Below are 26,641 nucleotides of genomic sequence, written 5' to 3'. Positions count from 1 at the left end.
CAGAGTACCTTTAATGTTCTTGTTTTACAGAGTACCATGGTATTCGTGTTCACAGAGTCCCTTGATGTTCGTGCTTACAGAGTTTCTTTATGTTAATGCCCTCAAAACTTTATGTAAACACAAGAGCCAAGGAACTCTGTCAGCATAAAATCAAAGACTCAGTAAACACAAACATCAAGGGACTCAGAAAATCGACACAGTAAACACAAACATCACAGGACTTTATTAACACCGGGCACAGTCAACGCCCGCCCTCCACCAGTAGAATGGACTCACTCCGAGCATAATATGAATCCCATTTTTTGTTCTCATCCGCCTCTTGTTTCACGAATTATGTCAGATTCCTTTCACCAATTATGTCAGATTTTTAACGTTGTAGTGTGTGAGTGTGAGGAGGTGGGCGTGGTGCTAAGACATGCCCGCCAGACACCTGACGCTAGGCTCTTAATGCTGCCATAGCTCCACGGATTATAATTGTCTCCATCTTTTTTCATCTGTAATAATTGGATGATCAATGTTAACTCGGCTAATTTTCTTCTGTATATCTCGGTAAATTTATTGTATTTCATTGATGGGATACGCGTGGAATTTTTTTTTCCTCAAATTTGATTCAATATTCTGCGACTGAGAGCTGACCACGCGATACAACACGGAGAGGCGTTGAGTGAATTACACGATATATTACAGCTGCACCACGAGGAAGTGTTTTGTGGTTGGCATGTGCTGTGTGTGTGTGTGTGCTCCCGGTTTAAGCCCCAACCCCACACCTGTCCTGAGGGGTCTGAATTAAAGCCTCCTGGACAACCCCCCCCCCTCCCTAGTTAAAGTGCAAAGTAAGACAAAAAAAAAATACTCGGCTAAAGTGCAAAATAGGTTAAGTTAGGTTCGGTTCATAAACTGTAAATAATAAAGAATAAAAATTATACAAAAATTCTTCGTATTATTTGTCCCACCCTACAACCTTACCTAACCTGGCCACTGAACATTGCAGAGCATAACCTAACTTTGCCTATTCTTAACTAAAATTAATAGTGGTGATGGTAGTAGGTCTAATAATGGCAGTGGTAATGGGATGACAGTCGTCGGTGTGGTGATAGGTAATGGTGATGATTTGTGGCGGTGTTCGTGGTGAGGATATTGGTGTTGGTAAGTGTTAGTGGTCGCGTAAATGTATACAGTATTATGGTAAGTCATTGGTGGTAAGGGTGACGGGCGAGGATATATCAACACATGGGATGCAATGTTACTGCACTTCACCGCCGCACACCTTCAGGAAGCGGGGCCATACAAGTCTGAATCCAAACTTAAAATTCTGGGGAGTGTAAATACAGTGACAACATTTTTAAACGTCTCTTAATGGATAAACTATTTGACAGTGACAAACATACGAACACGCCTTTTTTTCAGACGAAATTATAACTCTGTTGATAATGTTCTCTGCCACGGAGAGCAGAAAACAAATTAAGATTACATCTAAGGACCAGGAAGTTCATCTGTAGTGCATAATAATAAACTTGAAGTATAATATGAACTGGTTGAGTGGCTGCTGACATATGACCTGCTAAATACTTGCACATTAAAGGTTGACATTTGTTACGCTAACATAACAACTACAAAGGAGTGGCTTACTCTTGTACACTTCGTTGTACGGGCGAGCTACTGATGGGAACAACTAGTAAAGTTGACTGTTCAAGCCGCGGAAACACCGAGAGAAGACTAGGCGACTTAAGGAAGCATGTGTTGACAACGTGGTGTGGCGTGTTTACGTGGGGAAGGAGCACCACCATTCATAGCGTTGGGCCGCTCGACTCACCTGTCTGGTTTATGACAGTAGTGAAGGAGACAGACAGTACAAATCGTTAGGTGTGTGGTGACACAGGCGGGGAGGAGTGAAGAGCTGTGTCCCAAGGGGGTTAGTGGCGACACATGATCCCTTCAACATGTTTTTGTCCTCAACGTGCCCGCGCGCGCACCGCTCAACACACCCCTCTACACCACTAAGAAATATTCATACTAACTTAGCCCAGATATCTTCAAAACTGGTGTCCTATACTTAATGGCTAATGATGATAGCGTGGGAGGTGAGTGAGGGAAGGGGTGGAGGCCACGCGGAACTGAGCAATGACGACTGGGGTTTGTTTTTGTCTAGTGAGGCTGCAGGCGACGCCAGCCACAGTGTACACTTACCCTGCCCTGCCTCACTACACACACATACATGATATACATACACACATATACATGGTATATAAACACACACATACACGGTTCAAACACACACACACACACATGATATAAACACACACAACCACAAACGTCCCCTAGGGCCACCTAGGTGATAATTTATTTAAAGTGTGGAAGCTGTCGCCAACACAACAACCACACCCTAAGTTAATGAACTGTATTGCCCGGTGTCAAGGAATAATCCAAATAGACCGGACAACTCGCCAACTGTACTGGCTAACCATTGACCCAGGACACGATCCGTAAATCGATTAAAATCCTGGTTCCGAATTACTGCTGGGTAGGCAGAGGCAAATGGTATAAAGAAACTTGCCCATAGTTTCACCCTGCTCCCAACACACATACACCACGGGACGACATTGAGCTCTCTGCTGCACATACAGCACTGCATCACAGATGCTAATCTAATAGGCCCCAATCATAGTAGACCTGAATTTTGATTAGTCCCAATGTTAATAAGTCAGAATCCTTTTAGAGCTACATCCATCGAGACTGGTGCCCATTAGGATTGGGTCCCTTACGACTAGGCCCAGCCACTAGGGGAGGGGGGGGGGGCCATTAAGATTAGACCCTAAATCCTAATGACCAGGCTATAGGTGGAACCAACACTCTTTATGTTCTCTTAATTCTTTCTCAGTAAAATAGATCCTGGATATATCACCTTATCACATGTGTCTGATGTTTTCATCCCCACAGACAGATCTGATTCTTTTAATGGTAACGGATAATTATATATATGATGCCGTTGCCAAATCTTTCCGGTTATACACGTAAGAACTACAACTCCTGTTTCTAGAAACGCACACACATATACGCAGGCATCCCCTCACTCACACACACACACACACAATCTGCCCCATAAAATTAGTCTAGGTAGTGAGGGTAGAGAGGATGAGGGGTTAGCTTGGCGCCACCAGACCAGAGGTTCTCACGGTGCGACCCCCTCTGGAGGCAGGCGTGGGCGTCCCCCTCCAGCACTCACCATCACTCACACACATACCCCCCCCCCCCTTGACTCATCACCACCCACTCACCCACCTTGAGTAAACCAACCACCAGCCCCCACCTCCTCCTCCTCCTCTACTCTGTCATTTCCTCGTTGTTGGTCTTGGCGTGAATGTATTAAACAGTTTGTGTTGCTTCAAAATGTGGAAAAGGTCACTTACTTGTAAAATTAGTTTCGTAAAGTCGATATTTTATTTTATTTTAAATGGGAATTGGGATTATATTATACAGGTATTTAATGGATGGTATCCTTACGTATGTATTAAACAGATAAGCCCTACAGATGTACTTTATAAATAACAGTACTGTACTGTAGATGTATTAAACAGACAACAACCTTCCTACTATGACACTCATACATAAAAAAACATACGGTTCTTCATGGCTCTGTTTACCAAGTCATTTACGAAGTCATAAACGACATGACCCGATGATGGTGTGGAGGGACACTAGGGGAGGGGTGTGTGTGTGGAGGGGCACTAGGGGAGGGTGTGTGTGTGGAGGGGCACTAGGGGAGGGGTGTGTGTGTGTGGAGGGCACTAGGGGAGGGTGTGTGTGGAGGGGCACTAGGGGAGGGGTGTGTGTGTGGAGGGCACTAGGGGAGGGTGTGTGTGTGTGGAGGGCACTGGGGAGGGGTGTGTGTGTGAGGGGCACTAGGGGAGGGTGTGTGGAGGACTAGGAAGGAATGTGTGGAGGAGCACTAGGGGAAGGATGTGGAGGGGCATTAGGGGACTGGTGTGTGGAGGGGCACTGGGTGTGTGGAGGACTAGGGGACTGGTGTGGAGGGGGCACTAGGGGACTGGTGTGTGGAGGGCACTAGGGGACTGGTGTGTGGAGGGCACTAGGGGACTGGTGTGTGGAGGGGCACTAGGGGACTGGTGTGTAGGGGGACTGGTGTGTGGAGGGCACTAGGGGACTGGTGTGGAGGGCACTAGGGGACTGGTGTGTGGAGGGGCACTAGGGGGACTGGTGTGTGGAGGGCACTAGGGGACTGGTGTGTGGAGGGCACTAGGGGACTGGTGTGTGGAGGGGCACTAGGGGACTGGTGTGTGGAGGCACTAGGGGACTGGTGTGTGGAGGGGCACTAGGGGACTGGTGTGTGGAGGGGCACTAGGGGACTGGTGTGTGTGGAGGCACTAGGGGACTGGTGTGTGGAGGGCACTAGGGGACTGGTGTGTGGAGGGCACTAGGGGAGGGCACTAGGGGACTGGTGTGTGGAGGGGCACTAGGGGACTGGTGTGTGGAGGGGCACTAGGGGACTGGTGTGTGGAGGGGCACTAGGGGACTGGTGTGTGGAGGGGCACTAGGGGACTGGTGTGTGGAGGGGCACTAGGGGAAGGTGTGTTAATATAATCCGTATATGAACAAATAACCTTGAAATAACTTTACTTCTGACATCATTAGTTCTATAAAAAAAAGTTTCCTGGAATTATATTGAAAACATGGACGATCAAATACTATAAAAGACTATCTATCTATCTATGTATGTTTGTGTGTGTGGCAAGGGGAAGTGAAAGGCTTAAACTATGCTTGTGAGAGGTGAGGCGCCACACCACCTCATTCCTCATCCTAACCAAATCTGTTCTGATTTTGTATATCTGTTATGTCTGGCGATCCTATCTGAAATGTGTAGTGTAACCAACTATTATGTTCTGAAGATACAAGAGTACATGGCATATCTCATTTCCCTGTAGAGGAGGATTGGAGATACAACCTACGCGTCGTGGCGGGAGATGTACAGTACAGTATACTAACTCTGTCGTCTACTCTGGGAAAACTTGTGTAGCTGAAAGATAACTAATCTAGTTTATTACTGTTACCAGTCTAGTTGATAATTTTGTCTGGAATGATATTTTGTTTTATTGGTAGATGGTAAGGATTGTTAACCGCGTCAGTAACCGACTGAATCAAGACCACTGAATATTTTAATCTTAAGATATAAAACAGAAAAGACATATGTTTATAAACACTATCTTAAAGCAATGGTTCCTGCCTCAAACTACGTTAAAGAAAATCCCATAATGCTAACGTCAAGATCTTCTATAGACCAGTACATTAACATTATAATTAGATAACATGGATGGTAGGCCGCCCTGTCTCCTAGTGGTGGGAATTACTTTAAGACGTAAAGTAGTGTAGTGAAGGAGGAGACGTAAAGTAGTGTAGTGAAGGAGGAGACGTAAAGTAGTGTAGTGAAGGAGGAGACGTAAAGTAGTGTAGTGTAGGAGGCCAACATGAGAAGCCTCGCCTTATCCATCATGTTACACCGAGCTCAAGAATTTGTCACAGTGAGCCCAGTATACCCCCCCCCCTCACCCTTCCTTATGACCGTCTGCCGCTGCTTGTGTCACGCTTATTCGTGTGGACAAAAAAGTAATAATAATAATAGTAATAATAATAATAATAACAATAATAATAAAAGGAGGCAAAAACAAGCAATTAAATTATTAATACGACTACTAATAGGCTATTACAACCACCATTATACTATTACTACTACTACTACAGGTATTACCATTAACAGTTACAATAATAGTCAGAAGAGACACACCAACATTCAACTACTAAAGAAGTCCAGAAAGTCACATCTAAACTACACGGTCGAGGACCTGCCGCAGTGACCATACATACAATAAACTTAAATCATACACTTAACTACAGCGATAACGAGGCAACTTACCTTCAACGGATCACCTGAAGAATAGCTTATTTCACCTTAATATTAATCATCCTAAATGCTAACCAACAGTACCCCATAAACTTTAACCTCACGTGTCGTCTCCCTCCCTCGTTTGATAACCCTTTCCCCCATTCCATAACCTCCTCTCTCACGCCTTGCCTCTCCCTGGAAAGTAAAGGCGAGGCCAGGGAGTGAATGAGAGGCCAGGGAGTAAATGAGAGGCCAGGGAGTAAGTGAGAGGCCAGGGAATGAGTGAGAGGCTGAAAAGTGAGAGGGTGGGCGAGTGGCACTACAGGGCGGTGGATAGTTAGGGGTGGTGGGTGGCTTAGGCGATGAGGAGTCCCTGATAAGTAATGGGTGGCGCTCGTAGTGAGGTGGGTGGGACTGTTACTAGAGCGGTGGGTGGTGCTACTAAGGAGGAAGACGGACGGGGTGGGTTAGTGGGTGGTCTTTGTGGTGGGCAGCAACACTATCGCATTTAATAGGTTTTATGAAGCAACGCGTCATTAAGAAGGGGATGGTTGTCACGACCCTGGCCACACGGCACCACCTTTATCCTTGCTGAGAGGACCTGAGAGCTGAGCTAATTTATTTGGTACATGGAGAGAAATAGTGTGTGTGTGTGTGTGTGTGTGTGTGTGTGTGTGTGTGTGTGTGTGTGTGTGTGTCAACAACAAAACACCGAGGTACTCACGGTACACTTGTTGGGCTTCTCCCCGGAGTGGACCCTCATGTGTATCAGCAGCTTGTAGCGAGCGTTGAAGGGTCGGTACCGCCGCTGACACGCCGCCCAAAAACACGTAAAGTCATCGCCCTTCCTCTGGTCGATGTGAGCCTTTTCGATGTGTCGGGAGAGAGTCTCGCGGGACGCGAAGAGAACGTTACAGTCTACCCAGCGGCAGTAGCGGGGACCGTCATCCTCTGAGGGGCTGCCCGGTCGTCCGTCTTCGGTGTCGTGGTGGTGATGGTGGTCGTGGTAGGGAGGTGAACCTTGCTGCTCTTCAGGCTCACACTTGGGCTCAACCTTGTAGTAGTGGAGGTTGTTCACCTGGGTATTGTTGTTGTTGTTCTTGGTGACATCGTCGTCACTTATAAGGGTCTGGAAGGAGAGGTTGGCGCGAGGTGGCTGGTTGTTGTTGGCTTCAGGACGAGGGATGAGGTGGCCATAGCTGCCACCTGACGGGGAGCAGGAGAGCTGTGGTACTGTGGCTGTGGGCGACCCTCCGCTTAGACACGTGGGCGATGACCTGATTATGGTGTTGAGGTCCACTCCGTCCACGTTCATGGGCGAGGTGGAATATGGGCGCTTGTTCCGTCGAGTGGAGCTGAAGGAGCCGCGGTTGGAGGTGAATGGTGAGGGTAGAGACGACCCACCAGGTGAGACGCTCATGGGCGAGGCTGAACACCTGCTGCCTCCCAGGTACAGCTCCAGTCCCTCGCTCGACGGCAAGTCGAGGAGATCTGTGGAGGGAGGTGCGGGAGGCATGGGGCTGGTGAAAATGGGCGTATCTGGAGGGCGTGGATCGGTCACTACCAACTCCGGCAGCGAGGAGCCTCCCGGCAGAGCCGTCAAGAGGTTTTCTAAAGACGGCGGCCACTCGTCACCAGCTAGGTAGAGATCACCATGTAGCTCCCCGAGGGCGGTCATGGCCGTGGCCAGTTGGGAAGTGGGGCCACTGCCTGATTCCTGGGGCGCCTCCACGCTGATGGTGGGCGGTGAGAAGGCTGTTGGGGGACCCAAGGGTGAGCCCGCGTGGGAGTTGTCCCCCAGAGGACTGATGAGGCCGCCTAGGTCACATGAGGTCAGCTCGGAGGGTATGAGGGGTTCCGGTGACCCCGCGTGGCTGCTGGTGTAGTCTTCTAGGTGCATCCTGCGATTACCTGAAATAAAAACATGGGATTAATAAACAATGACCTGATCTGATCTTTGTAGTGAAGGTAACGGTTGACTCAGCCCTGAGTGTTCCTGTTTCACCATAAAGTCACTGTTGATGGAATAATGTTAACAGAAATAAGGTAAACACAATATACGTCACAGTCGACGATGGACCAATAAAACCCCAACTGAATTCACAGCTACTAGTTGCCAGATCAAGAACAAATCAGGCTTAATTTCTCCTTTTTAACAAGAAGAGGGCACAGAAACACAAGGTTGAACAGAGAGAGAGAGAGAGAGAAATCGCTCATCACATTCACTCAATATAACCCTAAACTCTGACATCAATGTTAATTTCACCCAGTGTAACCAAATCAACCCTGACAAACAGACACGAGGAGGACCCAATCAACACTGTACACCCCCCCCCCCCGCCGGCACTGCTGTGTGACGGGGGAGAACATTACAGTTTTTCGCTTTTATAGTCCCTTTGAGGACGATGGGTCAAGTTACACCATGTTGAGGGCGACGGTTCAAGTTATAACTCTTGGAAGCTCGATGGTTTAAGTTATAATAATCATCTTGTCATTAACAACACAATACTGTAATCAAAGTCATTATTAAACAACAACTACAACAATTAATACAACCACTATCAGCACTATCACAACGGCAGTACCATCAAGAGAGGAGGCACCTACATTACACATGGCACTCGAAACAGGTCAACAATACTTGGCCAACAACGTTAAGATGGGGGGGGGGGCGGCTGGGTGAGTTATACACACACACACACACACACACTGATCGTGTATAGGTAGATTGTTCCTGAGCAAAGTGACAACACACATGCACATTACATACATACACATACATTATATACATACATACACATTACATACATACACATTACATACATACATACATACATACATACGTACATACATACAGTACATACATACATAAACCACCTAACAACTATAAAATTGAACATAGAGAAACATGCAAACATGTAACACGTGACATATGACGACACAATCATTCAGAAAGTTGTGTATAAAATAAAAATAAATGATATAATTGTTAAATACATAGAACAATTGTGATAACTCTCATCAATGACGTGTAAATTAATTATTAAGATTGATAATACAGTAATATTATACCCGTATATACACATCACCCTGTACCATTACCTGGGATAGTGTTAATTTACCTCAATGTATATATTTATGTGTATACTGGTATGTTCACTGTATATCTAGACCACCTCTACCATTGTATGAGTAGTGTGCCCGCGGGTGTGTTCTGTTCCACTACACGCGGCAAGATGGCTGGTAACTCTGACCGTGATATACGTCGCCATATTTATAACCGAGGAATATTTTAATACACACTTCATCCTTCAGCTAAATCAAAAAGATAACATTAGATATATGGGGAAGAGGAAGAGGTATTTTAAGAGTGAGATAAAGTAGGTGTGTTGAAGGGGTGGTGGTTGGGGGAGAACACCTGAGGGGTCATAACCTCGAGTGACGTCACGCACCTGTGGGTCACGACCTATTTTAGCGTGGTAGTGGCTGGGCTGCTCCTCATGTGCTGTTATCTCTCGTCAGCTTCTTCACACTATAGTCCGTATCTCAGGTCAATGGGGGTCAAGGTTGTGAGTTTCAGATAATCACTTCCTCGGCGGATGTATTAAACACTGTTGAACTAATCCTCGCCAACTGTCCACATGGGGTTGTCTTGGCTGGCCCTGATGGTGGTGGTGGTGGCGGAGGAGGCACCGCGTGGAGCACAGGAGGTAGGAGGCGGGCACTTGTGCCTGGCACCAGGTCAAGTTTGCTTATGATCAGTGCGGGGGTGTAGGCTATTATCACCACCCCGGCCACCACCAGAGTCCCGCGCCCCTCCCTACCAACCATCCCTCCTACCCAATTAATAATTTGTCATATAGCAACAATTGAGGTAAGCTAAGCGTTACTTTTGATCACAATGATAATATATTTGACATTATCTATCAAAAATAATAAATATAAAATATAATAACAAAGACAAAATAACATTATTATTGATGAGCCGAAAACGCTTGGCAGTAGGAGCAAGGAACTCAACGGTGGGCACTTAACGCCGGCATCTTATTGGAGGAGGGTGACACTGCCATCCTTTGCCACGCTCCCATTGGCTGCTGCTCATCTCGAAAAGACGAGCCTCGAGAAACCACAAAATTTCCGTATTTTTTCACAAGTGTCCGTGTTAACTACCCAACAACACGACCAGCACACTACTGTACCCGGCGAGTCGAAAATATATGAAAACAATTAAAAACATAAGGTAAATGTCGAGAAATAGAATACTAAACGCGCGTGTGTGTGTGTGTGTGTGTGTGTTGGGAGATGACACACGTGGCCCCACACACACGAGTGTCGCTGCCCTTAGTTTACACTCCTTCACTGACACCTTCACCCTCTACGCTTTTTATTAACACACACACACACACACACACACACACACACACACACACACACACACACACACACACACACACATCGTTAAGGTACCAGGACAAGATTGTATTTAACTTTCTCAAAACTATTGTTGTGTAATCTATCACCGTAACTTGTAGGACAGTAATACAAGCTTTACCGTGACGCTCCTAGCATTATGACCAGTAAGCTGTAAACAATAATAAACAAACTGGAGTTAAGACCACAAGTACCTTAAACAACACTGTCGAAAAAGACCTAATAATTACTGGTGAAAAAATGAAGTAAGGTAAGGGTGATATGGGAAGTAAACGTCAAATTGTATTACCCTTATCACACGCTCTCCCTCCTCCTCTCATACCTCCTTCCACCACCCTCACCACACCCTCCCTCCTTCCACCACCCCACACCACACCCTCCCTCCTTCCACCACCCTCACTACACCCTCCTCCTTCCACCACACACCACACCCCCTCCTTCCACCACCCCACACTACACCCTCCCTCCTTCCACCACCCCACACCACACCCCCCTCCTCCTTCCAACCTCTCATCACACCCCTCCCTCCTCCACCACCCCACACTACACCCCTCCCCTCCACCACCCTCACCACACCCTCCCTCCTTCCACCACCCCACCACACCCCTCCTCCCCTCCACCACCCCACCACACCCTCCTCCTTCCACCACCCCACACCACACCCCTCCCTCCTCCACCACCCCACACTACACCTCCTCCCTCCACCACCCCACACTACACCCTCCCCTCCTTCCACACCCCACACTACACCCCTCCCTCCTTCCACCACCCCACACTACACCCCTCCCTCCTCCACCACCCCACACTACACCCCTCCCTCCCTCCACCACCCCACACTACACCCTCCTCCTTCCACCCCACACTACACCCCTCCCTCCTTCCACCACCCCACACTACACCCCTCCCTCCCTCCACCATATGCTTACAAATTGAAGTTCAACCTGTTCAATGTACTCATGACTGCACTGGTTATGTTAATCTCAGTTATATTACTATTATCTATGCAAATAACATTCTCACATAGAAATACAAAAATACTCATCGTAAAACACCAACTACCGTGAACCATGTACAGTACAGGAAGCGTATGAGAACCTCCGGCTTATAATCTCCACTGTGAAAACTGTCAACAAACAAACTACCCGGAGTTTAAGATGAGTAATAACACCATTGAGTATGTCTCCTCTCTCTTTCAAATACTTAGATGTCTCTATCCCCTATCCCATACAAAAGCTAACCCACCAATGTATAACCTACACTATGGTTTTATTATCAGATTAGTTAACACAATGTACCTCGGCGATACAGTATGTAAGGTGTCTGATGGATTACCACACACCTTCGTGACGGGAAAGGCATTAACAAACTTGGATAAAATGCAAAACAAAGTCCATAGAATTATCCAAGGCGGTTTCATTAGTACAATAGTTAATATGGGGAAAGACCTAGGGATACCCAGTGTCAAAGATGGAATAATTGAAGTCAACCTCATGATGCCTCTGAGACTTTGTGGCGTAGTGGTCCAGATAACATCAGATCCACAAAACTGCTAGAATTTACGATTCATGGAACTAGTGAATATAAATGGATCCAAACTACACTTACACATATGAGGATGTTTGAACTAGACTGGACAAATGTATACAGCAGAGACAAAACAGTGTTTCCTGCCACCCTGGCACACAGTTCCTTCCACATCACAACACTCGCTCAAACCCACCAAACGAATGATTACACAAGGTATTTATCTCCAACACCGCCAACGTCAGAGCTCTTGAACACATACACACTCTATAGACTGATAATAACATCACAAAGACCATCTACACTGATGGATCTCTTCACACTTCTTGTAGGAGGGCTGGAAGTGCTGTCGTTGTGACTCAACCTAATGGTAATACAATATAGAAAGGAGTTAGTATTAATAACTGGGTACCCAATGTGCAGTCCCCTTCACTATATGGGCTCGTCATATAAACATTTCACAAATCATTATCTTTGGAAGATTTGTTTTAATATTGTTTTATTTGATTCCATAGTATGTTTACTATTGCTAGTTCCTTCTGTCTAATGTAAACAAACACAGCACTGCTACACTGAACAAAGCCTGAAGAGCCTCTGTAAACACACTAGTGAAGAGGACTGTACAAACCGAATTGGTTGCCAGACTCACAGCCATAAAACGTGTTGAAGTCACTACCACAGACAGTCTCATCATCACTGACTCCTTATCCTCACTACTTGCCCTCGACACCATCAACTTAAGTTGTCACGCGCTTGTCTCTGAAGCCAGACACAAATATGCGAGCCTTGTTGACGGGAGTGTTAAGATAAAGCTGATGTGGATCCCCTCTTACATAGGCCTCAGTAAACATGACAGACTTGATGCCCTCGTCAAACTCACGTCTAACAGAGACACTGTTGAATACAATCAAAGTCTGTTAAAAGGAACCCTTAAACTGTAATCGGGAAAGAGCTTGCTGATGAATTTGACGCAAGCAGACAAGTACAAACAGGCACTAGTTAATCCATTGTCTACTATGTTGAGATGTATCAAGTGAAACATGTTATGGAGCAAGTAACAAGAGCTGGTACTAGAGTACAAGGTGTTGTAACCGCAAGACTAATGTTATGAGTACCTCAAGGAGTATGTTCTTTATGCAGATGTGAACAAAACTAGATGTAGTGTGTGGCCAAACATATGGCCACACACTTGAACACTACGCCCTAGACCGTCTGAAAACAGAACCTTGAGGGACAGGTCCAAACACGTTGTGCGTGTTGTAGCACAGCACTTTATCTCTAATGGCAGGATAGCTGATCTAAGACTATCCACATTTTGCACTTAGTATCTAAGTCAATTCCTATGTACAGAACTAAAGAAACAATGTACTGGAAATAATCTGTAACATTCAATGCCACGATAAACTAGCCGTTGCCTGATAGAAAAAAATGCTCCCTCCCTCCCTCTACCACACCCCCCTAAAATGGCCTGAGTGGGGGAAGAGAGAAGTAGCGCCATCTATTATTTCCACCTAAATTTCATATTCCGAGCTATTAACCCCTTCCCTTCTCTAATCTTCTTTGATATATTAGTGGCATGGGTGAGAAGGTGGAGGAGAGGGTAGTGGCATGAGAGAGAGAGGGGAGTGGCATAAGAGGGGGTTAGTGGCATGAGAGAGAGAGGAGAGTGGCATAAGAGGGGGTTAGTGGCATGAGAGAGAGAGGGAAGTGGCATAAGAGGGGGTTAGTGGCAGAGAGAGAGAGAGGGGAGTGGCATAAGAGGGGGTTAGTGGCATGAGAGAGAGAGGGGAGTGGCATAAGAGGGGGTTAGTGGCATAGTGGCATGAGAGGGGGTAGCAGTATGTCTGTACGTCTGTCATGTGGCCTAACATTCCTATCGGCTCTTGTTCCCTCCCTTTGTCTCCGTCCTGCCCTGGCGTGTGCGTGTGGGTATTAAGTTGAGGGAAATGTGGATACTGAATGTTGTGGGTATTATGTGGATGTGAGTACTGTGTTATAGGTATTGTGTGGATGTGGGTATTGTGTTTGGATATTTTATGGATGTGGGTATTATGTTTCTGATACTGTGTGGATGTGGGTATTGTGAATATGGGTAGTGTGTTGTGGATGTGGGTAAAGTGTACTTTGGGTAATTTTATGGGTATTGTGTGGATGTAGATATTGTGTTGAAGGTAAAGTGCGGATATAGGTACTGTGTTGATGTGATATCGTTTCGAGTAGTGTTGCGGATACTGTGTGGATGTAGGTGTTGTGATTATCGTATGTAACTGCTATAGTGTGTGTGTGTGTGTGTGTGTGTGTGTGTGTGTGTGTGTGTGTGTGTGTGTGTGTGTGTAAGTATTTATGAATTATTTTTATTTCTGTTTATTTCCTGTGTATGTCCATTTGTACTTTTAGGAGATAGTAAAGGCTACTGCAAATTGCTAAGACTGATGAGAGATAGAATGTTAGATGGTTGATGCTCAGTATATTTCTCACGCTCATTTGTCGGGAAATTAGGGCCTTGTCCCCAGCCAAAAGATCCAAGCTACACTACCTTGTTAATCTGCCTAAACTATTTTGTCTTGTAAATTGTCACTTAAATATTCCAGAAATTATTGGAAGCCAAGTGGAAAATGTTGGGTCAGTAATATTAACCCTCACATGATGCAAAACACCGCTAATTGAAGAAAGTATCGAATGTACCGATACAACAAATGACGTCATGTACCACTACGGCCCAAACTTCCGCCAATCAACTAGTTGAGTCATTAAGCCTGTAGTGTAATGGTCAGGGTGAAACTATCGACAAGTTCCTTTACGTTATTTGTCTCTGTCTGTCTGTCTGTCTACCCAGCAGTAACTGGGCTCTGAATATTTGGCCAGTGCAGTTAGGGAGTTGTCCTATCTTCTCGGGTCATTCTTTGACACTGGGTCATACACCTCGTTAACTTAGCGTCTGGTTGTTGTGTTGTCGACAGCTTCTACACACTAACCCCTTCATTACGGGGATGCTACAGGAGTTTATTCAGCTCGGAGGGAAACCTTACTCAAGGAGTTGAACAAAATTCACGCTAAGGTAGCCCTTGGACCGGCCTTCCTCGAACACGAGGAGCAACCATTATTGTATGTATTTATGTATGTATGTATAATGTATGTATGCATGTACAGTAGCTAAAACAACTATCTGTGCATACTTGTGGGAAACAATAGGAGACCATGGACGATGAATTTTGGTATATGAGGGTTGTCACTAGTCATACCTAAAATTTCGGAGCATATCGACCCCCACCTGCACAGATAGTTGTTTTAGCTACTGTTTACATATACGTGTTGACGTATGTATATATATATATATATATATATATATATATATATATATATATATATATATATATATATATATATATATATATATATTCATCCTTAGTAATGTTCATTCTTACTACTTCCCTCTCATTCCTAATACTTCCCTCTCATTCCTACTACTTCCCTCTCATTCCTATTACTGCCTTCTCATTCCTTCTACTTCCCCTCATACCTACTACTTCCCACTCATACCTACTACTTCCCACTCATACCTACTACTTCCCACTCATACCTACTACTTCCCTTTCATATCCACAACTTCTTCCTCATTCCTACTACTTCCCTCTCATACCTACTACTTCCCTTTCATATCCACTACTTCCCTCTCATACCTACTACTTCCCTCTCATACCTACTACTTCCCTTTCATACCTACTACTTCCCTCTCATACCTACTACTTCCCTTTCATACCTACTACTTCCCACTCATACCTACTACTTACCTTCCGTTTTGTGATGGCTTCTCTCATTCCGTTTTTCCCAGAGGATTTATAATTGTAAAAATATCTAGTCACAACATCTATCTTTCTATCTATTTCTTCTAAATCTCAAGCAAAAGGTAAGAAGATGTGAACTCGGAAGCATTCAAGTCCACATTAATTTTCCGAGATTAGGCAATAAGCCGAAATTAGCCTCATTTGTTAAGAAAATTGAGTTTGCCAAGCCAGTATGTGTGTGTGTGTGTGTGTGTGTGTGTGTGTGTGTGTGTGTGTGTGTGTGTGTTAATAAGATACAACTGTGCATCATTTCTGTTCGTTTTCATTTTTTTTAACGAGATGGAGTTTATCTAACCAATCCAATTTTATTTAATTTATCTCACCCTTGTTCAACACCTTCTATGAACCTGAATCTGATTAAGTCACTTTCAGGTCATGTTCAACACCTTCCAAGTGTACCAAACATAATGTTCCATGAAAGGATGATTTTTGATGATGATTTTTTTCTTGTTTCTCTTACAAAAGCAGTTCACGTTGACGACAAGCAAGTAAACGAATAATTAACTGAGGAAAGGTTTTCTAATATACTATAGTGTTTAATGGGGTAACCGGCATTGCCAGAGTGTTTTTGATGGATTATTGTACACCATTTTTTAACCCCGATTCGATGTGTATATTTCATTTTATAAAAACCGCCAAGTCGATGAATTGTTCGAAAAATTTACTTTGTTTTCATTTTTATTTTTAATTAAAGAATTTTGACTTACAGTAGTTGACAAATAACGAACGATATTTTTCACAACACTATACTACACATTAAACTTTTCACTACACTCAACACACCCACTCTTCACTAGGTGTAGCGTGAGGTTTGGTTGACGGTAAACTGGATATGTTGTTAGTAATAATAACATTAGCATAATGATAATAATAAGAATACTAGTACTACATCTAATAATAATAATAATAATAAGTAAAAATCACCAACAACAAAAATAGCAAGTTTTATGAGCTTGATATATAAAAAAAAAAAATTCTACATCAATGTACGATGAATTTGTGAAAATATGAACAAATTACTTAGATTGCGGTGTTTGTCAGCATAAACAATAATATAACAGTAACAATTTATATTGTACACACGTAAAGCTATATACTGTAGCCCTTTATTTAGCATAACATCTTAAATCTAACACAAGCAGCGAGTTACAGTCGGCCATTTTTTTTAAACACTCGGGTTAATTATTAGTATCCCGAAAGCGCCCTCCGATTCATATTTTTTAACCAAATTTTGTCGGGTTACCATTTAGTAGTCCGACAATATTATTGGAAAGTTCGGGATAAGTCCTCGGGTGTGGGTAGGCACCCGAAAGACTTATCCCGAATGTTCAAACTAGTTATATATGAATAGAAAAAGTCTCTGAAATACAATTTATGTAAATTAAGATAAGATAATAAAGTAAACAAATATTTAAATGTCCTAATAACCGGTTCCGACGGAAATGTATATATATTTTAAGAGACCGCCGTGTACCCCGTCATGTTTTACCTTCAACTCCGAAGATTTTTCGTCTCCCCATCGCCCTTCTCCAATGTTATCAAGCATTGCATTCCTACAATCATCCTCTTATAGCTTCAAGTATGTTAAGTAACGCACTTTTGTTTGTGATAGGTAGATGTAATGCCATTTCCAATTCGTCAATATATTATAAGATGAGCCAAATATACTAGGTAGATTGCTGAGGTAATAGTTTACAAGTGTCGTCTATGACCCACGCTGATAATTACAATGGAAATGTTTTTCCCTGCTATATTTCACTGCTTGGGTTGTTCCGGTTGTGTTTAGGTACTACAAGTACCAATGTTTGTAAGTTTAGATTAGGTTACGTAAAATATTTTTTGAGATGAAATGCTCGAATTCAGGGTTAGAAAAAAGTGGCCAAATTGATTAATGATTGCATTATACTACGTCCTACAGTAAACAAACGACCTTGAGTTGCCAGCTGTCTCCAGCAGTGTTCGAAGAATCTTGAACTAGACTGTACATACTAGTGAAAGCCTTTAAAGCCTCCGATATAGCACCATTCAGTTCTTGTGTACTGTCCTTAATAATGGCATTGGAGCATTCATTCCTCTTATTCACCTGCTTCCTTTTCTCCCCCCCCCCCACCCAGTGACTGGATGTTGGTGCTGCTGTTGCTGGTGGTGGCACGGGTGATCCTGATGTTGGATCAGTTGATCTAAGTGTTCCTGTTTGTGCAGACGCTGGCATAATTGGTGGTGATGTCTGCCTTCTCCCTTGAAGACGAACTTTTAACTCCATAACTCATGTTTCTGCTTTAATTTTGGCGCGCAGATCGACCTGGTGTGCTTATATTTATTTTGGATAAGGTGAACCAACCCCCTCGAGTTTCGGCGTTCGTGTTACTAAATAGTAACCCGATGTTCGGGATTGATATTCGAATTTGATGAATCCATTTGACGGGTTACTAAACAGTAACCCGACATTCGGGATTGCTCTTCGGGCTTGCTGCCCCGAGTGTGTGTTAATAATAATAATAATAATAATAATAATAATTAACGGTTTATTGAAAGAGCTTGGCAGCCAGAAGGCTGAAAATATACAGTTACATATTTGGGGAGTGGGTTACGAATTACAAATAATATACAAGTAACATAAGTGCAAGAGAGCAAGAATCGAATCTGACAAATAATTCCGCCAAGCTCCTATGTGGTGCTCACTCGTTATCACAGTTTGACCTGTGGCGTTTGCCTTCCTTTTCATCGACACTTGTTAGTTTACGTTTCTTTGTCTGATTATAATTGGGCTGGGGATATGTTGGGCGAAGGCAGTCGTGCAACAGTATGTCACAGCTGGGGTCCACCAGTTCATGTTGTAGTCCAGCCTCACGTAACAGCCCCTATACTAGACGAACAGCCCTTTCATCCGATTGGGTACCCATATAACTACCGAAGAGGTCAATCAGGTATTCTGTTGGGACGTCAAGGTGTTCTGAGGCGTAATGCAAGAATGCCAGACAATAATAGAAGCATGTGTTAACGCCGATGCCCTGCATCCTGTATCGATTACACTTTACGTGGGTACCACCTGATCGCAAGATTCCATCCTCTATATGATTTGGGATGCGTCCACCAGCACTATCCAAGTATGTGAACTTCCCGTCGAGGCCTCTCCAGAGAGCTACAGCATGCATGTCTTCATCCCCTGGTACAGGTATACCAGGTACCCAGGGAGACATTGTCTCAGACGTTATAAAAAAAAAGATGCCGAGGCCACTGCTAAGGGTGAAGGTCAGATAGTCTTTGGTGTCAGCGATATGACACCTTTGGCCGATAGCGTGCCTGGTGACCCCGAGCAACTCGGCTACCTCTTCAATTGTGATACACCTGAGCTTGGATAAACCTGGGTAAAACTCACAAACAATATCGGCCATCGCGTACTCTGGGAACAATAAACCTCTGCTACACCTAGAGGTACGGGTAGGTTTTTATATTGTACAGATGCGTAAAATGTAGTAAGAGGCTGTGTAACTACTGAGTAAACTCAATAAAACTGACTACTGTTAACCATAGTGTAGTGTAGTGTAGGTGTTAATTTTGGGTAATGTTAGTGTTAATGTAGTGTAGTGTTAATGTAGTGTACTGTAGTGTTCATGTAGTGTAGTGTTAATGTAGTGTAGGGTAGTGTTAGTATAGTGTAGTGTGTGGTGAGAATCTCGGAAACTACTTTACCGATCTGTAGTGATGATGGATGTTGTTGTATGTAGTGATGATGGATGTTGTTATATGTAGTGATGATGGATGTTGTTATATGTAGTGATGATGGATGATGTTATATGTAGTGATGATGGATGTTGTTATATGTAGTGATGATGGATGATGTTATATGTAGTGATTATGGATGTTGTTATATGTAGTGATGATGGATGGTGTTATATGTAGTGTTGATGGATGGTGTTATAAGTAGTGATTATGGATGTTGTTATATGTAGTGATGATGGATGGTGTTATATGTAGTGATGATGGATGGTGTTATATGTAGTGATTATGGATGTTGTTATATGTAGTGATGATGGATGGTGTTATATGTAGTGATGATGGATGATATTATATGTAGTGATGATGGATGTTGTTATATGTAGTGATGATGGATGATGTTATATGTAGTGATGATGGGTGGTATTATATGTAGTGATGATGGATGGTGTTATATGTAGCGATGATGGATGGTGTTATATGTAGTGATGATGGATGATGTTATATGTAGTGATGATGGATGATGTTATATGTAGTGATGATGGGTGGTATTATATGTAGTGATGATGGGTGGTGTTATATGTAGTGATGATGGGTGGTGTTATATGTAGTGATGATGGATAGTGTTATGTGTAGTGATGATGGATGTTGTTATATGTATTGATGATGGATGGTGTTATATGTAGTGATGATGGATGGTGTTATATGTAGTGATGATGAATGATGTTATATGTAGTGATGATGGATGTTATATGTAGTGATGATGGATGATGTTATAAGTAGTGATGATGGATGTTGTTATATGTAGTGATGATGGATGGTGTTATATGTAGTGATGGATGATGTTATATGTAGTGATGATGGATGTTGTTATATGTAGTGGTGATGGATGATGTTATATGTAGTGATGATGGATGGTGTTATATGTAGTGATGATGGATGATGTTATATGTAGTGATGATGGATAGTGTTATATGTAGTGATGATGGATGGTGTTATATGTAGTGATGATGGATGATGTTATGTGTAGTGATGATGGATGGTGTTATATGTAGTGATGATGGATGGTGTTATATGTAGTGATGATGGATGGTGTTATATGTAGTGATGATGGGTGGTGTTATATGTAGTGATGATGGATAGTGTTATATGTAGTGAGATGATGAGTGATGATGGGTGTTATATGTAGTGATGATGGATGGTGTTATATGTAGTGATGATGTAGTGATGATGGATAGTTATATGTAGTGATGATGGATATGTTATATGTAGTGATGATGGATAGTGTTATATGTAGTGATGATGGATGGTGTTATATGTAGTGATGATGGATGTGTTATATGTAGTGATGATGGATAGTGTTATATGTAGTGATGATGGATGGTGTTATATGTAGTGATGATGGATGATGTTATATGTAGTGATGATGGATGGTGTTATATGTAGTGATGATGGATGGTGTTATATGTAGTGATGATGGATGGTGTTATATGTAGTGATGATGGATGATGTTATATGTAGTGATGATGGATGTTGTTATATGTAGTGATGATGGATGGTGTTATATGTAGTGATGATGGATGTTGTTATATGTAGTGATGATGGATGATGTTATATGTAGTGATGAAGGGTGGTGTTATATGTAGTGATGATGGATGATGTTATATGTAGTGATGATGGATGGTGTTATATGTAGTGATGATGGGTGGTGTTATATGTAGTGATGATTAGATAATAAAACTATAACAGTTTAATGCTGAAAAGATATACTTTGCTGTACCGTTGTAGTGAAAAACATGGTGGAACTTACATACACCGTTAATGAACTATTGATGGAAGAAGTCTTGGAGACTGAGCAGTGAGACAATGTGGAGCCTCCCGGAGGTGTGGCGCCCTACCGTGGCCTAGCGGATGAGCGCGATCCTGTTAGTATACTAATAAGGTAAGCTGAAGGGTAGATTGAAGAAGTACAATAGGACTGTGGCACAACCCTAATGGTTAGGTCAGTCAGATTAGGTTAGGTTAGTTTGCGGTCTTTTACAACCTGGGATCCGTTTCTTGCAGGTCCAGATGAATGTTTTCTGGGATCACGGGAAGATTACCCCCCCCTCCCATCCCCACCTTATTCACTTCAAGATTAGACAACCTTAATCCTCTCTCCCTCCCCAGGTAATGTTAGGGTGTTTACTGTAATCAGTATAAGTTGGGTGGGTTTAATCTTCATGTGATCTATTTCTTATTGCCCCAAAATGAAGTGAATATTAATATGGTATTTAAACAAAGATTATAAAAAAAACCGACTGAAAATATGTGTTGGCTCTAAGGATCAGTGGGGCATGGAGACCTTCACAACCATTGCCCAAACCCAGACAGTAATGCTTAGTTATGCATGATGGTCAAATTTTCCTTAAAATTTGAAGTCAATCCGCCTGACACTATGACAAAGATAATCTAGGTTAATCAATTATAGTTTCCAGCCAGACTAGTGAATAAAATAAATCCTATTTCACGTATAAATTAACGAGAAAAAATATATTGATAATAAGGATGGCGGAGAACTGACAATATTAACCCGCATATACTGTATAACTACTTACTTTCTTAGACGGTAGACAAATAAAAACGCGCATTTCAGCCACATCGGGAAAGGTCGGCACTGGACCGACTAAACACGGAGCATCACGATAAAAGAAAAAAAAAGAAAACATCCAGAGACCTACGCGACGTTGAGTTATAAATCTCCACTAAACACAACTAAAGAAAATGTAAACAGGTACTAAATCCAAAAGAAAGCGAGAAGCTCAAGTGTCCCCTTAAAATATTATTATCACGTGTTATTAAACTCTTGTGATTTCTGACCCCACATGGCTCCTGGGGAAAAAAATGGCGGTGTTGACATCTCGTGAGTTCTTATTATTTTTTTTAATGGGATGAAATATTAAGGGGTCACCAAGTGGCTTAGCGGCAGTGTGCATGGTTAGAATACTTCCACATTTAAGAAAATTCCACCAAAAGGACAAAGAAGTGTTGATAAATAGGACTAAAGTAGCGGAATGTAAACTCTATGTGTAGTGTGATCCGCGAGGAGCAGGTGCATCTACACCCCACTTTGACCCAGCCTTATATTTGCGTTTGGCCGCGAACCACGAAGTCAAACCTGAATAAGTCCTTCACTGTTTAAAATACGCCATGAATCACATAATGTTTAACCAATTATATCCGAATGTCGGCGAGAGAGTGTAAGTTGAGTTGGGTGAGGGTGGTCGGGTGTGGTGACGGCGGGAAGAGAGGCCCTGCATGCTTCTGTGACACAGCCGTCTCTCGCCACCTCACTACAAGTATTGCCATACGCAGCTCTGCCGGGCGTCGCCATAATATTATCACCCAATACTATCTTCCTATACACTATCACATTCATTTAAATAGACGTTTGACCACATGTGCTGAGCAAGTGGTGGTGTGGTTCACGGAACTGTAATAGATAGGAGGCAGCATTAATCGTCTCTAAATATACTCACGACCAAAACACTTCACTGGTTTTTGGTGGTAAATAAAAACACATTATGTAGTGTATATTCTCTAACAGACGCTCACCAGGAAGACGACTCACGCGCCGCCGCCTCCTGTAACACCACTAATTATGGGTAAATACTGAATAGCAAAAACAACAATGCCAGAGAGAGTAATGGTCACACCCTGAGTAAAATGCAAATTTTCTTTGACCTATAATTAGTTTTTCTGTCAATTTTTTATTTTTGTAATTATCGATACTTTTTTAATGTTTTTAAGTACTGGAAATTCAGATCACCAGAATATTCGTCCCCCCCCCCCCCCAGCTAATATCACGTTAAAAAATAATGGGTGCTCCTCTTGTTCAAGGTTGGCCGGCTCTAGGGCCACCTAGGTGTGAATATACCTTGGCAAAGATCAAATCTTGAAAATTTAGCAAATATATATATATATATATATATATATATATATATATATATTTCATGTAGATCCACAATGAAAACATGGAGAAGATAAATCTTGATAAAATCACACGGGGAAAAGGGAAACAACGGAGCACCTTAGCTTTCGTCTTGAATAAAGAGACAGACAGACAGAGACAAATAACGTAAAGGAACTTGTCGATAGTTTCACCCTGACCATTACACTACAGGCTTAATGACTCAACTAGTTGATTGGCGGAAGTTTGGGCCGTAGTGGTACATGACGTCATTTGTTGTATCGGTACATTCGATACGTTTTTCAATTAGCGGTGTTTTGCATCATGTGAGGGTTAATATTACTGACCCAACATTTTCCACTTGGCTTCCAATAATTTCTGGAATATTTAAGTGACAATTTACAAGACAAAATAGTTTAGGCAGATTAACAAGGTAGTGTAGCTTGGATCTTTTGGCTGGGGACAAGGCCCTAATTTCCCGACAAATGAGCGTGAGAAATATACTGAGCATCAACCATCTAACATTCTATCTCTCATCAGTCTTAGCAATGTATAGGTTTCGTACCCCATCGATTTCAGGTCATTCGTTGGGAGTGTAGATGCAGGTCAAATGGGCCCCAATACTGACATCTATACGTTAGGTTAGCATGGGGCCCAATAGACTAGAGGGGCCTATTTGACCATCCACAAGGAAAGGTAGAGCACCATATCTTGTACACTCCTTCAGGTTACCTTCTTTCAGCTTTCAGATCAAATTCTTCACTATTATCCCTGAACGGGTCAAAGGTCACGGTCATCAACTCCTAAGGTTATGGAGATGTTTGCCCTCGTTATTATTATACACTGCCCCCCCCTCCCCCTCCAATGATGAGAGGGACGGATGAGTGGTGATGTTCCCTACCATTAGCTGTCTCTTACCATCACCGTCTCCTCTACCATTAGCTCTCTCCTACCATCACCTCCTTCACCATTAGCCGTCTCCTACCATCGCCTCCTCCTTCCCTACCATTAGCTGTCTCCTACCATCACCGCCTCCCCTACCATTAGCTGTCTCCTACCATTAGCTCTCTCCTACTATCACCGTCTCCCCTACCATTAGCTGTCTCCTACCATCGCCTCCTCCCTTACCATTAGCTGTCTCTGTCGCCCCTCTGAAAAATGGTGAATGGATCTGGAGCGACACGCGATATGTTTTGAAAAGGGTCACGCCTGCTGTTTCACGGGTCTCAACCCAAGATGACACTACTTAACACTGAGTTAAGAGCCGCGGGGGAGGCCTCTCACTCCTTACCCCCAGACCCGCCACCTAACACCTCACACATATACCTCAGAGTCACACCTTACACTTATACTTTTTTTTTTCACCTTTCATCTCACACTTAATACCTTATACTTCACACACACACACACACACACACACACACACACACACACACACACACACACACACACTAGACAGGGGGTCAGGGATACTGGCTCCCCCCCCCTCCTCTTGGATATTTGTTAAGTTAAATTAGAGGAGGTTAGGTTAGGGGAGGTTAGGTTAGGGGAGGTTTGGTTACGTTAGGTTAGTCCTTTCCAGCAAACATATGAATGGAGAGAAGGAGAAGGAGGAAAACTGAGTGGGAAGGGGAGGAGGAGGAGGAAGATACATGACCTACAGTAATTCTCTCAAAAGGTTTCTTAAACTTAACACCTTTCATCCTTCAACCTTCTCAGAGATCGAGACAAAGAAACACAGACAGACAGACAGACAGACAGACAGACAGACAGACAGACAGACACTTAGATTCTCAAACTAAAACACCAATCAATCATGTATTAGAGGTATATGCTGTTATAGACGCACTAAATACTCACCCACAAATCCACAAGAGAATACCAACGAACATGACGGAGATCAGGAAAATCCTCAACAAGAACACAAAGTAATAACTGAACTCCATTTAACAAGAACCCGATATAGAGGACGTAGTTATACTCACAGTGAAAGCCTATTAAACCTTCCTGGCTATATTAGTATAAAGTGATCAGAATTCTTAGATTATTTACTGTATAAACGTCAGTGTAGACTCCATGGATAACACTGAGCATTTAGTTGTCAATATCATTCCAGTGTTAGTGAATATTTTGATGTGGAATAATCAATGGTTTTAGGTCATTATAAGTTAATTTATCTATCTATCTATCTATCTATCTATCTATCTATCTATCTATCTATCTATCTATCTATCTCTATCGATCTATCTTTTAATAGGATCAGCTCATCGTCAGAGAGTGGAGACGCCTGAATGGTCTTATCCCTGCAAATGAATTCACGACTAAACTGAGCCAATAATCTCAATCGGAATTCCACAATCCAACTTACAATCCGAACTAAATGTGTATGGGGCCTGATAGAAAGTAATTTGTCAGTCAATCATTCAGTCAGTCAGTGAACGTGTCATCCAGTAAGTCATGCGGGCAAATTTTAAACCAATCTCTCAATTAATCAGTTAAGTCAGCTAATGAGCCATGTAGTATCAAAACAATCACTCGACAATCAGTATCACAGACAATCTATCCGCCATTTATCAGTAAGCAAGTAATGTCATTTCAGTCAATCACCACTTCCCTTCTTTCTCCCCCCTCTGCATATCCCTGTTTACTACTTGTCTATCACGTTTCCACCCTTCTTCCTTTTATCCTTGGTCCCTCTTCCCTCTTCCATATCAATCTGTTCCTCTCCTCATCATTCCACTAACGCCAATTCCCCTCCTTCTTCCTCTCCCTTTCATCACGTGTTCTTATCTATTAAATGAATATGAAAGGGATGTCTGAGTAAGTCTGTTTCGTGTGGTGGTGTGCATTAGGGTGTGGTGGTGTGTATTAGAGTGTGGTGGTGTGTATTAGGGTGTGGTGGTGTGTATTAGGGTGTGGTGGTGTGTATTAGAGTGTGGTGGTGTGTATTAGAGTGTGGTGGTGTGTATTAGAGTGTGGTGGTGTGTATTAGAGTGTGGTGGTGTGCATTAGGGTGTGGTGGTGTGTATTAGAGTGTGGTAGTGTGTATTAGAGTGTGGTATACTGCATTATACTGTAGTAGGGAATCGTCTACGCATGCAGGCGCTCTCAGACCACACACACACACACACACACACACACACACACACATTGAAACAAACACCGGGACAAACACCAGGAGACGTAAAACAATGTGGAGAGACAGAGAAAAACAAACACAGAACAGTCTCTTTAACTCCTGTTTGACGTAAACACTGTATCTCGCGGGTATGGGAACAT

General features: G+C 43.1%; 1 protein-coding gene across 2 annotated transcripts in view; it reads right to left on the bottom strand.

Annotated features, from left to right (window-relative positions):
• LOC121865190 overlaps positions 1–26,641 on the bottom strand; it is a 127,739-nt gene that overhangs the window by 8,070 nt on the left and 93,028 nt on the right. For both annotated transcript variants that reach the window (XM_042364505.1, XM_042364504.1), the window contains exon 5: positions 6,621–7,807. In XM_042364505.1, the coding sequence (XP_042220439.1) occupies positions 6,621–7,807 (1,187 nt within the window). The remainder of the gene's footprint in view (positions 1–6,620; positions 7,808–26,641) is intronic.

Source organism: Homarus americanus, unplaced genomic scaffold (genome assembly GCF_018991925.1).
Source record: "Homarus americanus isolate GMGI-L3 unplaced genomic scaffold, GMGI_Hamer_2.0 scaffold18547, whole genome shotgun sequence".
NCBI lineage: Eukaryota > Metazoa > Arthropoda > Malacostraca > Decapoda > Nephropidae > Homarus > Homarus americanus.
This window is presented reverse-complemented; position numbering and strand designations above follow the sequence as displayed.